General features: G+C 38.1%; 1 protein-coding gene across 4 annotated transcripts in view; it reads right to left on the bottom strand.

Annotated features, from left to right (window-relative positions):
- tfg (trafficking from ER to golgi regulator) overlaps positions 1-18,759 on the bottom strand; it is a 63,857-nt gene that overhangs the window by 21,103 nt on the left and 23,995 nt on the right. For all 4 annotated transcript variants that reach the window (XM_069178865.1, XM_069178866.1, XM_069178864.1 and 1 more), the window contains exons 4-6: positions 11,052-11,198; positions 4,552-4,719; positions 2,678-2,821 (exon numbers count right to left, since the gene is read on the bottom strand). In XM_069178865.1, the coding sequence (XP_069034966.1) occupies positions 2,678-2,821; positions 4,552-4,719; positions 11,052-11,198 (459 nt within the window). The remainder of the gene's footprint in view (positions 1-2,677; positions 2,822-4,551; positions 4,720-11,051; positions 11,199-18,759) is intronic.

The raw sequence follows: 18,759 nt of genomic DNA, 5'->3' as shown, positions 1-18,759 counted from the left end.
ATGGCCAAATGAAAACGATGAGCAGAATAGAATAGAATAAAAAAATTTGCAATGAGGTCCAAAAAACAAAACAACATAACATTCAATAAATCCTTTCCCTGGAACACATAAATGGGCAACAGCATGGCAAACTGCTTACAGAGATCATGTTTAAACATCACATCTAATACTTCCCTGTAGACAATATGAACAAATTATCCTGCCCTTGCTTTCAAAAACATGGGAACTGAACAAATAAGTTATTTTTTAACACGGTCATAATGCTCTACAAAAAAACAGAACTAACAATATTTTATGGAAAATAACAGTTTATACGTCATACTTTGTGTCATTCTTTGTCATACAAACCTAACCTAGCAAAAGCTGAGCAATCATTGAGTGAAAAGCAAACCAAATTGTTTATAATTAAAGGATGCATTTACTTGAATTACAGGTGTTTGGTGAATCAGCGTGATTCATTCCAGTAGGGGGGGCATTATTACCTCATTAAACTGCCAGCACAAGACACGGATGTCACAAATTTCTTTTTTTTCTTCCTCACTTGGAGATCTTTTGCAATATTTGGGCTTTTTGGTGAAAGAATCCATATTTGAAGCCAAGCTTATATTTAAAAGCCCTATCAAAACGGACATTTTTCTGGAATCTGTAGAACAGATAAGTGACCAAACTTCATTCTTCGGTTGTAGACAAATTACAGGTTTTTTAAACATTAGTCTTCAATATTATTACATAATATTGACAGAATTACTGGATCTTCAAACTATGGTATGCTTCAAATATCAAGAATACAATTACAAGGGCAAAGGCCTCTGTTCGTAATCCTTTCCTGTGCAATATTTCAAATAATTAAGACACTATCATTTAATTAGGAGATAATTTCATACTAGAGGATTGTATGGTGTGATAAGTCTGAATTTAACCTCAGCAGTTAAATAATATCTCAATCTGTTTTGTACTGGTTTCAAAGGTTACTTTTTTAAAAGAAGTTTGTGTTTAATGAAATAAGCCTTCAAATTATACAACTACAAAAAAGCAAATCATAAAATAAGTTTGAGTGTAGGTGTTAAATGTTACATTATTACTGCATTCAATTTCATTTGTCTTCACATTGAATATACTATACAAATATATCTGAGTGCAAAAAGGGAATGTAGCTCATAATGGGTTTTGAAATGTTTCTCAATACATTTTCTTCTATGAAGCCTGAAACAGCAAAACACAAAACATTTCTCTCAGTGTGCAAATAAACACGACATCTGAGCATAAACACGACATCTACTCATTGTCAAAACTGTTCACATCACTGGAAAACAAGTCATTCTTCTGGATAAATCCCACTCCACACAGATGTTCTACATGGGAGCACAAGAAATGTATGGCACTAAGGCTGTGGGACAATCTTGCAGCAACAAACTGCTTAAAGTTTGCAAAGACAAAGGTGCAAACACAGCACAGTAGTGATAACTGCTACAGTCTTAGGACAGCCTCAATTATAAAAAAACACCCTGTGCCAACTGGTATTGATCTCAAAAGGGTCTGATCTGCCAATTTAATAGAATATGGAGTGGTTACAAGATACGGTAGAGTGCATGAAAACCCTGCATCAAACCCCAAAGCTCAGCACTACAAACCCCAAAGCTCAGCACTACTCCTCAACAACAGCAGCTGCGCGCAATTATCTGGAAATTAAAAAAAAAATCTTAAGACAGTTATTGCAGTGCAGGAACACTAAATTGGATCCGATACTTGTGTTCCACTAAGGTCTGCAAGCTCTGACCCATTACAGAAAAACAACATCATTCTTAAAAAAGGTCCCAAAATACTGTACAGTAGAAACTAACTGTTTCATCACCTTATTCTCGTCCGAAGGAAAGGGTGGTTGCTTCAGAGCAACCATTTTCCGGTGGAAAAATCGAAGAATGAGGTAGAGACAAAATAACTCCTCACACACCATGTAGCTTAATAATGGGAAGGATAAAACACTCAGCCAAACAGACTATGAAACATTTTTCCATTACATGACAGATGGAAGCAAAACGCGGGCTTATTGTGGTGCTGAAAACTGAATGGAAATTTAGTCAGTAATTGCATTTTAATGGAAAGAGATAGAGATCACTGAAGTAGACTACACTATGTGAACAATGCACAAGAAAGGCCTGTCTGGACTGAACTTTGAATTACATAAAAATGGAAACTTAAGAAGAAATAAAATATGTATTAAAGCTCTGCAGAGACTTTCTTTTAAAATGATTTCTGAAATGATTCAATAATTTATCATTAAATTCACAGACATACAAAAATGCAGCACTTTCCTTAACACTTCAGAGTTTCGTCTGACCTTTCTGAAATATTTCAAACTGCGACAGCGCAGCTTTCTACCCTGCTGTTGTGTACTCTGTCAAAATCTTGTCAAGTGGCATTGTGATTTTTAATTAAATGTAATGACATTAAAACATATGTGTAAGTTAATAATGCAGAGCAGTGGGACTGGCACCTACTTATATAATATTAAATTCTTTTAAAATGTTGGTGAACAAAAAAACAACCCTTTTGTAAGCCTTAGTAACGAAGACTCACAATGCCTGAAGCATTACCCAGAGTCCAACTCTGTGTGGGTTTTTTGGTCAAGCTCTGAACGTGAGTAATGCGGCGAACCAATACAGACAAGGGTGCTGACCGTCCATGGTGGCAGGCGAAGGCTGTACTCCTCCATACTGGTTCTGCTGCGGAGGGGGGTGTCCAGGCTGGTGGGCAGCAGAGGAAGAGGAGGCGATGCTGTCCGGAGTCCCCGATCGCTCCTCCACTGGCGCGCTGGGGGGGCCTGGAGAATGGAGACCACAGGGGTGAGTTACACAGTCCAGACCACCACCACCTGCCAAGCCTCGCCAAGCCCTCGCCGGGCTTCATCATGATGATAACAGCGCTCCTCTAACAGAGAGCTGGCAGAACCTTTTCGCCTCTCTTCTCAGGAAAAAGCTTCAGATCGCTTCTGCACCGAGTCTCGTCCTACAGCATTCAACATTACTAAAAATGGTACTGCTGCCTTTTTCAGATTTGTATATACAATAACTGAACTATGCAATTTATCTATGCCTAAGTTGCAAAGGAACAGTCTCAGTAACACTTCAGTATAGGGACTGCAAAACCATATATAAATACTTTATTGCCCATAACACATGTAGAGATCATGAAGACAGCCAGAAATTAAGTGACCGTTGCTAATGATTAATTGCATGGTTATTATATTATGTCAGACATTTGTCTGTTACTTTAACAACTGTTTGTAATCCACTTTTAAGGTGCAATTTGTACCAACTAATTGTCTTATAAAAATAATTTAAAAAATCAACTTTTTTCTTATTTCTGTGGTACTCCATAAAAAAATAGCAGATCTTAATAGAATACAGTTTTATCAGTCAAGCAGGTTTTTAACAAGCAAACGTGTGAGTGGAACTGGCAAAATGTTTACAAATTCCGAAAGAAGAGTACTGCTGGCAACTGCAACGTTGTCAAGTGTATGCTTTCTTTCTATAAAAAAGATGTCATGGCAATTTCCAACTGGAGAGACAAGAGAGAGAAGAAAAGTGAATCCATGTGGGTAATGAAAGGAAACTAGCATGCAAGAGCTCAGTACCAAAGGTTTATAAATATACTTGAGATCTAACATCCCCAGATACTGGGTTATTTCAAGGCAAACGTCTGACTTGAACCAGTTTCCCAATTTGCAGAAGACGTCATGTGAAGTCCTTTACAGTTTCAAACAGATAAAAACCCATACCTGTAAGTTTGTTTGCCCAAAATCGCTTTTCTGGTAACATGCTCCAAGAGTCTTTTCAGACATTTATAGAACCTTTTCATGATACCCAGCCATGTTTCTTGAATCTGATACCCTGGCTCCTTTCAAGAACTGGCTGGAGGGGATCCACAGAGCACCGAGCTACCAGCAAGCTAGACGGTCCCAATTGCCTCATTTTGTTTGCAGCTCCATTGTGTCATTTTGAAATCCAGAATAAAAATATATTTTTAGTGTTAAAACAAGAACTCTCCCGTCCCTCTTACTTGTTACCAGCTTTTTTTCCTCTTCACTGAGCTGTGAAAATGAAATCCAACAAAATGGGGGAAACAACTCTCAACAACGCACACATAAACAATCCTTGTGAAATGGGTCCATTTTATTACACAACTGTTTTGGATCTTTTGTTTAATGTCAAGATTGGACTGTATTCAAACATCCTTATGCTTAAAAACGAATCACCATTCAACCAAATTATAGGAGGGTTTTAGGCTACTCTCATCAAATTAAAAAGACACATTAAATAGTTTTCATAAATATACGAATTAAGTTGTGTTGTGGATGTTAGTTGGTAAAGCTCTTTCAAAAAGAGACCATTTGAACCAACAAAATGGGTGAATACGAAGTCACTGCTCCAAGCTTGTAAGTTCTTTTCTGAACCCGTTCTCAACAGTATTTTACTCAAACAACTCTGCATAAAATAAAGTTTGCATGATTCGTCTGAAGATGCGTAAAAAAGGTCAAGCAGCGGCTTCTACCTGAGGCCTGGTCCTCTGACAGTCCGAAGGAGGACATGACGTTCTTGCTCATTTCATCCTGGTTCTTCAGGGGGTCAAAGGCCGACATGCTGGCAGCACTGACGGGGATGGGCTGCTTGCCTGTGGAGTCAGGAGCCACCTGCTTCCCCTCTCTGCCATCTACCGCCTCTGAAATTAGCATGAAGGACACAGGGACATCAAGATCGGTCAACCGCAAACAGCTAAGCCCACCGGTGTCCGTGAGGGAGGTTGTGGGCTCACTCACCTCATGATAAGAGGCTGACCCCCAAACTTCCCACGGTACTGTCTACTCGAACAGTTAACAAGAGTCTCGACAGATCTGCTAACGTCTCCCTAAGTGCAAGTCACTTCAATGCAGCATCTCGCAAAACGACCTCTTTTCCAGAATGGAAGACTACCGAAAGTGTATTTTACAGATGCACAAGCGTATCCAGGTAAATACTGTGGACCTATAAAACTAAAAACTATACAAGAATATGTATGACCCTTCTTGGATATTTCTTCATTTCCGTTGCATCAACATTAGGGAATTAATTACACACAATTTCACTTATTCCAAACAGATTGCCACATGTGAATAAAAGGTTTAGTGGCAACAGCCTAGAGCAAGGCGGCTGGTAAGGACTGTATCCATGTTTGGGACAACAGACGCACAACATGGTACTAAAAGGTAAAACAGTTGAGACAGGCATTTAAATTCATTTCCTGATATAACAATGCGATTGGCAAAACAAGAAATACCAGGCTTACTGAAATGAAGTTATGCCATCTGCACAGCTCATTTACAGCCTACACTGACTGACTGCTGTGCATTATTTCTAAATGATTGAAATAATGCAGTGGAATAGCCTTACAGAGGAATTTTGCCCATGCAACGTACTGTAGCAAGTTTAAACTAATTTCCACTTAAAATGTTTTATAAAATAAGCAAAAGGAGCTAAAACTTGACATGTCATTATGTGGGGTTTTACTGTAGCCAGGCATTTTAAACATGTTTTTTTTTCTTGCAAAGGACTTTTATTGGTTTGAAACCTGTTTCTCATTATTCTCAGAGCTGCTTTGGGTAAAGCCTTTTACAAAGGCAGGACTCAGTAGGGTAATACTGGGGTACTGGGCACAATAACGGGTCCATGTGAAGCAGCCTCCAGGCGGGTGCTTGAGCAACAGCTGGTGGAGAGGAAACGAAGACCAAGTAAGAAAACAGCCTGCAAATTAGGGGAGACCACTGGGTCAGTCTCTAATTTGGTTTTTAGAAGCTAAATGATCTGGGAATCTCATCCAGTTATTTCTGGATAGAAATGATTATTAGTATCTGAATCAGGTACCCTAGTAGTCTTGCAGTACCTAGTATCTAAGATTTATTTCCTGTCTGTCAATGGAGTACATTTCCTTGGGAAGGAGGAATGAGAAATGTACCTGGTTGCCTTTCTATGGATGAACTCCAGGGCAGCAATTTATTGCTTGCATCCAGTTGACCAAAATTACAATTACAATTACAAAATTACAGCGTCTAAGCTCAGTCACGCCCGGGTATTTATACCGAAGAACACCTGAACCATGCGTGGTTGAAAACTAGGTGTTCCTAGTCTGCAGGTGAGAGGCAGGTAGACGACGACGCAAGTGGTTGTTAGGCTGAACACGGCAACATCCCTTGATTTACCTGATTCAAGTGAAGTCAACACTTTTAACTTTATATTCTACAATTCAAAAATGTTCTGTTAAAAGGCATTTCTGGCATTGCATATAAAATACTGGGCTTTATTCTGCAAATACCGTAAACGTTTTCCTCCGCTAGTTAGTATCCCTGTGTGGATACTACTGCTGTTGGTATTGTCTGTTTTTTTCTTTCATCAGGCTGAACTCACTTGAAGTTCTTCCTGTTTATTGTCAAGTCTTAAATTCAAAATACAAAAACGTCCTTGAATTTTCCCTCCAGGGGGGTAATAAACATATTCTACTCCTGGGACAAATGAATGAAACAATAAAATAAGTGCCAACGGACCACCACAGTGCTGCCTGGCCATGCCATTAAATGAGACAGACATTACATGGACCAAGGTAACAAACAATAAGAGTAACCTGAGATCATTCTGGAAATTTTACCGCAGTTTTCAGGGGCATAAAAACCTGCTCCAGCCTTTATAACAAATTAGGCACAGCCATATAAAAAAAAGAAAGAGTCCAGAGTTGCCTGTGAATCTGAAGACCGCCTGGGTATATTCCACATAAACACCATCTGTACATTGACAACATATGTTTTTTGGTCAGTGAAAAACATGATTAAATCACAGCAGTATTTATTCATAACGGACATAACATACACACAGGTACATGTTGTACACATTTATGAACATACTGTAAGTGCATACTTATGTGAAGTGTATTTGCACAATTAAGAACGTATAAATAGGAAAGCAGATATACATGGTCTTCACCAAATTTTTGAAAACCTTAATTTCCATATAAAGGACACTGCATTCTTAAATCTTTCATTTTGAGCTCCTGCATAATGAAATCAGATGATCAGTTATCTCTTCCATTTAAACAACAGAAACACTGCAAAAGGGGTGTTGTGGGGCTATCAGCTTAAAACGTCACTTGGCCTATTTCTTGAATGGCATTAATCACGTACTCCCTAAAAATGTAGAAAAGAACAATAATTCCTTATATTTATGCAGTGCTTTGCATCAAAAAGGGTGCTTTACACCCCTGAAGTGCAGGACCCACATATGGCAGCCATTAATGGGCCAGCAGGCCCACTGCACAGCAGGTCAGGAGAGGAAGCGAAAAATTGCTCCATCAATGGACTCAAGGGGCAACTTTAAGAAGTACGATCCCAGAGCAGGATGTAGCCAGGGTTAACGCCACCCGCCCTTTTGAAATGCACCATGGATTCTTTACTGAGAAAGAAGTCAAGACCACGGCACGTCCTACAGCACGATGTCCCCGCAAGCTCTAATCCAGGGGAAAGAGCGCCACTTACTGGTCCACCAACACCACTTCCAACAGCCAACTTGATTTCCATGCAAAATCTCCCACTGCAAAACTGACCAGGTTCAGCCTCGTCACCCAGCGAAATAGTTACCTTGTTGCAACTGTGCAAGAAAACTATGCTCAGTAGCTCAGTCGTTTTCAGGCTTTTCCACACTGTTGTGAGTAGATTGCTTCTTTATCCGTTCCAGAATGAAAAGTGTTAAAAAGCACTTGGATAGAAAAATGGGGGGAGCTGCCTGAGTAACAGACTGTGCTCAGACATCCTTTGTAGCAGAGACTGGTTAAAATATCTGCTCGTTCTGCCCTGCAAATGCATTCCCTCCTGTGCTGTTAAACTGCTCATTTTGGGCTGCTAAAACACACAGCTGCGAAAATGTTCCATTGCTGCTGCTCACAAAGAAAGCTCTCAAGTTGAAAAAAATCTTGTGTCTTTTTAGTTCAACCTGGAAAAATCCTGTGAGCACATTATGGTTACGGAATCATGTGTTTCTGCATACTTCATTAAAAGCTCATCTTTCACCAATGTGAAATTAAAGTCGAATGTATGGTTTTGTTTTCAATTAATCTACACTTCATACCTGGCACATTGTCATGTATCTCCAGTCACCTGTTTGGGTGTGCCAACTTAAACCTCTGGATTTTAAGTAAAATTAATATGCAGGATTACAATATGCATCAATCTATAGCACTTCATCATGTAATAAATGCATTTATCTAATTGAAGGACTATGCTGCTGTTATGGAATCCTAATGTAAACCACTAAATTCAGAAAACTTTAATTTTAAAGACGTTCCACTGACAATAAGCTGTAGCCCAGATGTGGAACTTTTTACTTATCTTCATACAGCTCAATAATTGCACTGCGATTTGGGAATTCACATGCCCAAAAAAACCTTCAGCAGAGTCTCTCTTAATATATGGCATATGTACAGTACATGTAATCACTGGGAATAGAAAACCCTTTTGATCTGCAAACAATGAAAAACAAAGCAACATCTATGTAATTTTGACTTGAGCAGTGAAGACCTCGCAGCTACGAAAGATCTTTAAACCAACCAAATTTAACAATGTTCCCTAGTGCTGAAGGGCGTCAACGCTACAATAATTGTGAATGTTGATTAAGCCATTTAAGAAAACCAACAACGAGTGATGACAAACAGTAACTCAAACTAAATGAGGCATGATTTTGCAGAGTAGCTCAACCAGAAAAATGCACTCATCTGGTACACAGACTGACCCCCGTGTACTGATCCCAGTATCCCTTCATTATTACTGCAGAAAGCTGCTTATTCCTGGTCAGCCTATCTGAGGAGCACAGGGCTGAAGGCAGGACTGCATCCTGGATGGGACACTAGTCCTTTAGGAGGTGCGCCCACACACACACAGTTTGATGCACATCTCAAGCAGGTCACACAGGACTCAGATGAATAATGCATTCAAGATCCAGGACCAAGATCTATACTATAAATATCAACTGTGGTTGGAACTGAAAAGCCTGGCTTTGCAGACATGTGCCTTTATCTTGCAAAAAAACGGTGGAGGCTTTCCAACAGCATGCATCAAGCTTCTTCTCAAGGTTCACAGTGCAGCCAAGACAGTGGAAATGAAACACATTTTGTAACTCTTGGTTGCTGGCATGAATAGAACTGTCTTGTGATAAGACCACATTTTTCTTGATGCTGATGACCATTCTAGATCCACTCTAGATTTCAGGCAGGCACTGGTGCACTTAACCATCCGTGTTTGCAGGTCTTCGGACTCTTTGAAAGTAACATTTCTCAAAACAGTCTTGAATTCTTCAGCATTGCTCAACTTCTGAGTACACGTCCTCTTCCCTTGGTGAACTAGTCTTGCCCAATTTGTATTTATCGCTTTTCAATAGTGTTAAGTTATTCAGAAGAGCAAGGTTATCGTTCTCTTTCAGATATATCGTGCTAGGATGTGATCTGATGTAGAAAACCAGCTGTTTCTTTTTTCTTAGTTCATCCTCAGTCACAGAACATATTCTTGAGATTCTTTCATATTGTATGACTCATGACATTCATATGTTTCCTTAAACTCAAAGCTCCTCACAGAAAGATTCCAAGAAAATTCCATGATTCACAATTAGCTTCTGTTTTTCTTGTGTTTTTTTAATAAAAACAATCTTTGCATGAATGAGTGCACGGTGGTTACTGCAGTCCCCCACTATGTATGAATGGATAATCTCTTCTGGAGACTATATGGAGAATCTCTTTCTCGTGAACTTGCACAGAACCAGGACCAGATTAAGCCGGTGTTGTTGCCCAGACTTAGGACACCCCTGAGCAGGAGATGGCTGCAAAGTATGTGCAAAAGCACACAGGTGTCACAGGTTTTGTAGCACCTAACGAGAACACTCACTCACCTACAAGAGAAATGAAGTCACCAAGCACAGCTAGCCTGTTTCATGGCAGGACATTTATGATTTCTAGCAAGTTGTGAGTAAAAAATAATCCTCTTCTTGCAGAGGCTAACAAGAGTCAGTCCATGTCACAGAGCCATCCTGGGTGTTGAGTGAGCTGCGTATTTTTGTACAAACTTGAACTGTTTCACCTTGTGAGCTTCATTGACCAATATATTTGTGATACATTTCTTAACATGCTTGTTTAATATTCTGTATATGTACGATTATGTGACTTAAGGATAAAGACATCTCATTCAGAGAAAAACACAGCATAAACAAGGAAATATACGGAACACTTTCAGCTTTGCATATTTCCACATTAATTGTGCTGTGAATAAATCTTTTAACCTATGTAAACTGTTATATTAACCAAAATTTTTCCTATAGTGCATCACCTTTGAATTTGAATTTCTGAACATAAAATTGCCAATTAACCCCATAACTAGAGAGCTTTCAGAAAATCCTAAAACAGAATTTCCAACCTTTCTATTCCCTACCCACCTGGTAAAACGTGTTCAGAATAAGGACAGAAAACTAAGCTTTTTATCCCAATTTCCTTTATGTCAGCCAGCGCCAGACACTTGCTCTAACCTAACCATGGAATCTTACACAAACCCCATGTTAAGAGTTGTAGTCATCCTTTGTCTCACAGCTGGATAAGCTATTTCATGACCCCACCTGAAAATGATGTCATTTCCCAGCAATGTGGATTTTTACTGCAATGTTGTTTACTGCAACACTTAGGTGACCACAAAGAAGAGGCAGAAAACCACACCCGTGTAAATTCTCAGTACTGGGTGAACAGCTTACAGCTCTTTACTATGGTCTATGATTTCAACTGACCTTTGCATTTTCGACGTTGACATCTGCACATATCAAGCCCAATAGGAAAACACACCTGTTCCACTAAACCCATTTATATGCACTTAGGAATTGTTAGCAGGAGTGAGATGTACTGTGTGCTTTAACTGTGAAGTGGGAATCTTTGACAAGACTCTACGAGACTCAAATATATGGAGTTTAATACAGATGACGGCCGGTGCACAGGTGCTGCTGTACCATTCTCTGGCAGGCTGGAGGTGTGGCCGGGCTCAACAGGGGGCTCCAGGCTGTCCAGCAGACGATTTACTTTGTTCCTCAGCTCTATCAGCTCCCGCCGAAGGTACTTCACCTGACTTGACTCCAAGGGCCGAGGCTGTCCATTCACTGCCAACACAAAGCACAAGGAAAACCTCAAACGAACAGCTTGTAAAAAAACAATCGGGAAGAGCAGGAAAATAAATTGGTTGGGATCACATGAAAGGCCTTATCAAAGGGTTCTGCACATTATCACTATATTCTCCTGATACTAGTAATTCACTGTGCGATACCTGATTCATGAGGTTAAGATTACGTCTACTCAGACACACTTTCCAAGCTAAATTGATTCTGAGAACTTCTCAGGGCCCTTTGTCTCAATGTGTTGTCCACTGATGCTACATTATGGTCTCATTTACTATGGAAAGCATCTACACTTCATTGCCATGGTGTGAGCTTGAGAAACACAAATCTCCACATTGATTTAGAAAAAGCAGATCTTGCCTACTTAACTTGTCAGACATGTTTTGAACAAACAGCAACAGTAAGGGATGCACACAAAATATATGATGATGTTTTGTTGATTTTCAGAAGACTTTTGACGAAGTTTCTCATAAAATATTCCTTCTCAAATTGCAGGCAGTAGGAATTCAGAGAAACAAGGGTTTTGGATTGAGAATTGGTTGGCTGAGAATTGAGAAAAAGAAACCAGAGTACAGATAGGGTGTAAATGCAATTAATAGGATGTTCTAATAAGCGGTGTACCACAAGGACCTGTATTAGGACCACGCTCATTCTAATTTATATCAATGATTTAGATTCTGGGATGGTTAGTGAACTAGTCAAGTAAACAGATGATACCCAATCAAGAGGATTAGAAAATTCAACAATTTAGATAAAGATTTAGATAAAGTCTGGACAAACACATACCTGGCAGATGACTTTTGGTAATACAGAAAAGTGCAGGGTTCCAAATGGCTCCCTGTCCGTTGTAATCTCTCATGTTTTTTATTTACTTGTATGCTGACTACGTAAAACTACAGTGCTGTAGCTTTTCTATGCTTAATACAATTACAAACAATACAGACTCAATTCACAGGCTAATTATTCAAGCAAATTTAGCCCAATCATTTAAAGTAAAACCATAAAATTAAGGCAAATGGCAAATGTTGAGATAATGCCAATAGACACTTCTGAATGCATTTGAATTTTCTATTATATGGCATGAGCAAAACTGACTTTTTAAATGGTCAGATATCCTTCTTACCTCAAAAGAGCCAGGAATGTGAAACTTTGGCTTGTTCTTTAAATAACCGATTCCATTGTCATTTTTGGAGATCCAAAATGACAGAATGCTGCATTTCATTGCATATCAAGCAAACTACCGCAGGGTTTCAATCCCTGGATCCTCGTCTGCTGAGCTACCAATTTGAAAGCTGCAGTTAACCTTCAGCTCATTTTCCTCCCGTTCTGCTTTTCTTCCATCCCAGTTTCCATCAGCCAGACAAAACCAAGAAAAAGCGAATTCCTGAATGTTAAATTTTCAGAAGCCGAGACCCTACTGTAATGCTTCCAACCAAATCACTTATTTTTCACCAATAAACATCAATTGCCTAACTCAATATCAGTACTGAACTCAGAACATTTTGCATATAGTCTAAAAAAACACTACATTTGAAAGGAGTGCAAAACAGAGTCCTGAGGTGGGCATTCTGGGAAGACTTTTGGAATCATAATGATGCATGTGTATCTGAAGAAATAAAAGATCTGAAAGAAAGACCTGCCAAATCTGTGCATATTTGTAAAGACCCTTAAATAATCCTGAAATTCTGTTTTTGTTTTAGATTTTTCTCATGGCATTTCTTCCTCCAACTGTTCGTGGCCATGTCAGTTACTCACGAAGAAAACAATTGTCTTTAGGCTTTACTGAAGGGATGTACACAGGAAAGGGTAGGAATTTTGTACCATAGCCACTTATAAATATAGCCCGTCACACCATTTCCAGTCAACCTACACTGGGACTTCTTTTCAGAAGCTGGGGTAGTTAAATGAGAACTTAAGATCATTACACAGAACAGCATATGGAATTCAAAAACTACACCTCAGTTCCCGCAGACATGGCCTTAATCACAAATGGCTGATGAAGCCAATGCTTCCATAGTATTAAATACTTTATAATTTCCTGCACACTGTACCTGAGTTCAGAGTAAAGTCATAATCACATGAAATAGCTTCTCTCTTTTCTGCACTGATGACAAAAACACTGTAGTGTAAATTACTCATTATCTATCAGATCATTCTCTGATTACTAGATGTGAGTGTAATATCCTTTTCCAATGTTACACCCTTATTTTTTCAAGAACACAGGCAATGATCATTTTTAAGCTTTCTGTATTCTATTCAGAATAATTACAGAGCCAATAATGGATTTATATGATCATTTCCAGTAATTTGACAAAATATCTAAAATCAAATCTTTCTTATACTAATAGGTTTAGGACATGTTTGACACTTCATTTCAACACCAATTCCAAGTTTAAAACCAGTCATTATTACTTGCTTTTAGCTACAAGAAACTAATTCTAGCAATCCACTGAATAGTACAGAGCTAATAACCGGCATCTGGCAGATGGGTGTAAGTTTCAATTAAATCAGAGCAGAAGACGTTTTTACTGTTCCGCTCCACCACTGGTTCAGTCACAATATGACTGCATTTTCCAAAGAGGAAGACAAAACAGAGACAACTCTGGGGACGTGATAAACGATCAACTTTGTGTTTTTTATCAGAATACAAATGCTGCTGTGATGTACAACTGAAATATCATTAATAAAAATTACTGTAGCGATTTAAAATTACACGTTGCAGAGCCAGATGAATATGTAGGTTAAGAAGCTTGTGCATAAATCAATGCTGAAATGTCTTGCGTTTTCCAGTCCTCAAAATAAAAGGAAATCAAGTTTTAGATCAACAGTGCTTGATCTCAAAGGCAAAGAAACTCGCCAAATAAGCCATTAATCTTCCTGATTTACTGCCATGATCTTACTTGCCAGGCAACTGAAATTTCGAGCCTTTCAAAAAAGGCAAAAAATATTCTACAAGCCAAGATTATACCTAAATACTCAGGAATTCTGTACTGTAATAACAAAAAGGCAAGATACACAGATGTGCAAGCGAATGAGGTGAAACTGCACCTCATTTCTTAGCTTGCACTACAGTCCTTAACTTTTAAATTCTGCAACTCCTGAGCTGTAATTTAAAATGAATCATCAAAGGTTTCCTAAGATTCTAAAAATACTGTAATCAAAAAGGTGTCTATTTGGGGCATTCCAGAACTAAAACAGCCAAGTCTGTTTATTTTACATCTGTTGACTTTCTTTACCCGTTTTGGTTTAAGGTTTTTCCAGATTCACTACTGTATGTTTCATATTCACTCCTTTAAGCAGATGTATTGGTTATAGTGGAGAGTCCAGCTACATACCAAGTGTTTTACTGGAAAGCATAGCTGCAGAAGGCAAATAAATTGTCTTGAATTGTCTGATTTTGAGATGCTACCAGAGAGCAAAGCACAGAGAGCATTGCTTCAGGTTTCAAAGTTTTTACTTTGACAATTAATTTTCCATGTAACGTATACAGTACTGTAAGCTAGTGTTCTCTTTCCTTCCAGTTTCTGACTCTTTAGCTAATGCTTTTTTATCTTCTACATCAGTGTGCACATCTCTTGAATCACACTGCTATATTTATTGATTTTTTTCTTAATTAGTACAAATGCTGATAGCAGTTCACTGATATAGCTCTGCCAACAGCACTAGAAAGTAAGGAGTGGGTAATCTTTCCTAAAGGAGCATTTACTAAAGCCATTTGCCCACATGCAAGTTAGCCTGGATTGGAAAAGTGGTACAAGAGCAGAGGCACTTGACAAATCACAGCGGACGCACATGACACCCTGGCTAATGAAATATAGCATGTCTGCAATCATTCAGCTCTGGAGAATCCCAGTCAAGTCAGCTAATAACATAGGCCAGGCAAGGGAATGGCAATGCCCTCAGAATGGGTTCCTTTTCTGAATAACCCCGAGATGTTAACAACACCTCAGTGCCCGTCCTCCCCGTGTGAAAGCAGAGCGGCAGAACGAAACTTGGAAAGGAAGGAACGGATGAAACTGAGGTGACAAGTGACTTTCTGAATTACACCATAAATTACAATGTAACCTGAGTTATAGAACTTGTTGGGGGGAAAAAAGATGCCCTGATATTCATCCTATAGTTTGTTATCAATCTTATACTGTATATCCAGGATCCTAATCCATAATCATGTAGCATGGAAAGGGTGTTCAATATGCCTTAACTATGTCAAATTAGCCTTGTGCTGAGCTGTGACTGAAAGAATAAGTGAAAACAATGCAGAACTCATGCATCTTATCTCCAGTTAATACCCAATTCACCCAGCTATCTGTGTGACCTCAAAAATGATTAAACAAATCCACATTTCTGGAAACACAGGTTTGGCCAAATCACTGCAAAAGCATAATATTGAGCATCACGTCTGAATCCCAGTCTCAACCCACTTTACAAGAACAGTAAAGGGAAATCCCAGATCAGCCCAAAGCTGCTTACAAATGATCGCCCTTTTTAACATTTCAGACCAGTTAAATGTGACATCATGGAGCAGGTAAAACTTGCCAAGTACATAATCTCTCACAATAACTCATATGCTGAATAAATAGTCTTGCATTTCAACTCAATGGATCTTTAAAAAAGGGAAGCATAATTATCCCTTGTGAATGCACATGAAAAACAAACAGAAGACCTAAAGATCAAGTGCAAGTATTCTGCTGTGTTCACCTATAGACAAACAAACCACCACTAGACATGCAGAGGAAGGCTTACCAGTCACCACATTCAGTGGTTTGGAACAAGCCAAGCTCTTAAATTCCTTGTTAAGAGTCAGCCAGTCCCCACTTATAACTTTGTTTATGCACAATTTTCATACTAACTTTGACGGATTCAGGTCAAACTACGAGTTAAAAACAATCTGTCTACCATCCAAAGTTCCAAACTTCCATCTAAGCATCACAAGCTGCCACGAGTTTATTAAGCAACAAACCTCTGGGTTTCGGACAGTCGTTCTGTATTCAAGATCAGCTTCTCCTAACTGCGATAACCTGGCCTTACTATAATTCTCTTTTATTATAACATCACTCAGCCAGGCTGTTATATTAAAGTTTCCCAGATGTCTGAGAATGACCAAGTGGAGATGCAAATCATAGATATTAGCTATGCTGATTTTAATTCAAGAGATTGCAAAGTATACTGCTATTCGAAGGTGTTATATTATTAAACTGTATACTGCACTACAGAATGCATTATTGAAAATTAAAATTAGACTGAACTCTGATTGTATTCTTGTCGCTACAGTATAATAAGTATTTTATTTTGTTAGATGTCTTACATCAGGCTGTAATAATCCTTAGAAAAAGTAAAATTAAATTCCAGAGGTTTTTTTTCTTACAATGGAAAAAATTACTACAATATTTCTTCAGACATACTTTAATAGGAACCTGTAAAGTGCACTACTGACCAAGAACACATTTAATAAACATTCACAATTAACAACATATTAAACCTGGACTATATATTCTGTAGTAATTGGGCATTAGAAAGTTGAAGGAACATTTATTTCACAACCATGTTCTAGTCTCCTAGCCTTTTCTGAAAATGCCTTGTACTTTGATGATCACAGTTTTATTAACATTTATGTTCTAGTTTGCCCTGCAAGACAGGGAAAGCAGTTATGTCAAGTAGCTTAAGAACTAAATCAAACAGTAAACAATTTTGGGCTACAAAAAAGGAATTTATTTTTCTTACTTTATTCTGGTAACATTTTACAAAATTTCAGACAAATAAATTATTAGTGTCTACATTTAGCAGTAAATAAGGAAAAATTACAATTACCATTTTATTTTCCCCTTTTAAAAGGACTAAACATTCTACTGGCAACTGGACAGTGAATATTCTGTTAAAGAATTGTCTGCCAATGATTAACAGAAAAAAAAATCTACTAACAATTATTTTTAACTCTTTTTCTATTATTTAAGGAATAAATATATTTGTTGTTCTTCTCATTTAACCAATTAGTTCCCAGAATTTGTGCTTTCACTTTGCACATTTTAAAAGTCAGTGCTCCTCAATTAAAACAAATATGTACAATTTGAGACATATATCCAATGGTGCTTGATATCTAGGACTGCTAACAGGCCAATGGTCAGCTGATGATCCACAAAGAACAAGAAATGTTATACTTAACTCTGTGATGTACCTGCTAGTGTTGTTGCAAATGAGTACTACAGCTACCCAAATCAATTAAATACAAATGTGAATGGCAAGTATAAAAGAAATGCTTGTGTCGATAAAATGGTTAGCACATTTTCTATATTACATTTGCGTAATGTGAATTGTGTTCATTAAAGATACATGCAAAAATCAAAGTTTAGTGTAAAACTGAATTCTCTAAGAAAAGTGTTAACTGGAGAATTGTCTCATGCTTTCTACTGGAAGGTCCCAAAGAGCAATACATCTTCACGAAAACAAACATGCAAAATGATTATAAAAATACAGAACACTCTTTTACCAAGAGGGTGCCTGCCTGTAATATTACAAGTGCACACTATTAAATCACCTGTGACATTTTTCTTTCTAAAGTTTTGACATCCCTGTAAAATCTGTCCGTATGTGTCCAGAGATGCCTGCAGAGTTTCTTTCCAAAACTCACACTGCACTTGTAACATTTCTTTAAGTTTAAAGCCTGTGTACTTCAGTAATGCATTTGGCATGACGTGTTTATGCCCACTTGATTCTGTTGATGTGTTTTACTGACCAAGTTTATTAAACAAATGGAAGTGAAAGTTAAGAAATGCATTTAGGACTGAGAACAGAAGGGACTTTGTTTTTCTGAAACTAGCTGCCAAGCCAGTCTGTTGAAGCCATTTACTTAAGAGCCTTCAAGAAGTGGCTAGACTAGATACGCAACGTAATCAATCAATTTATGTTCTAAATAAGTTTATACCTGTATATATTTAAACCAAAACTAAAATTCTAATTGAACAACATTTTCTAAGTCTGTAGAGAACACCAGAAACAAAAAAACTTTTTTCCCCCGTCTGAACACATTTGCATATGAAGTCAACAGGAATTTATAGCAATTAAATATTATGGAAAAAACTGATGTGATGGAACACTAATGCTATCAGGGTTGTGATTTTCAAAAAAGTTAATATGCAGACAAAAAAATATGAAAAAAGACATTGAGCAGCAAAACAGATCAAGGGACAGTTTTTTCTGGGGATTAGTAAACGGAGAATTTCCTTTGTTTCTAACTATGCGCTTCTGAAGTTTAAGGCAGCGCTGTCCAAAACAAAGATAATCAAGACCAAGTATAATAATCTTCTCTCCTTCACCCTCCTGATGGACGGTATCCGGTGAGCAGTCTCAAACTACAACCCATACTTCAAGAACCAGGCTGACAATGGGCAGTAATAAGTGTCACAATAAGATTTGCTGAGTAGAAGAATTCAGGGAATTTTGCCCATTTAATCTAATGTCTGTTTAAAGTTTGTTAATGTGAGGGTTTACTGTACAATTATATATACATGGTTTAAAATTTTATTCTACAGGAAGACAGAACCATATCAGA

Source organism: Lepisosteus oculatus, chromosome 15 (genome assembly GCF_040954835.1).
Source record: "Lepisosteus oculatus isolate fLepOcu1 chromosome 15, fLepOcu1.hap2, whole genome shotgun sequence".
In the NCBI taxonomy this organism is placed as follows: domain Eukaryota; kingdom Metazoa; phylum Chordata; class Actinopteri; order Semionotiformes; family Lepisosteidae; genus Lepisosteus; species Lepisosteus oculatus.
The sequence above is the reverse complement of the archived record's forward strand: the minus strand, read 5'-3'. Positions and strand labels throughout refer to the sequence as shown.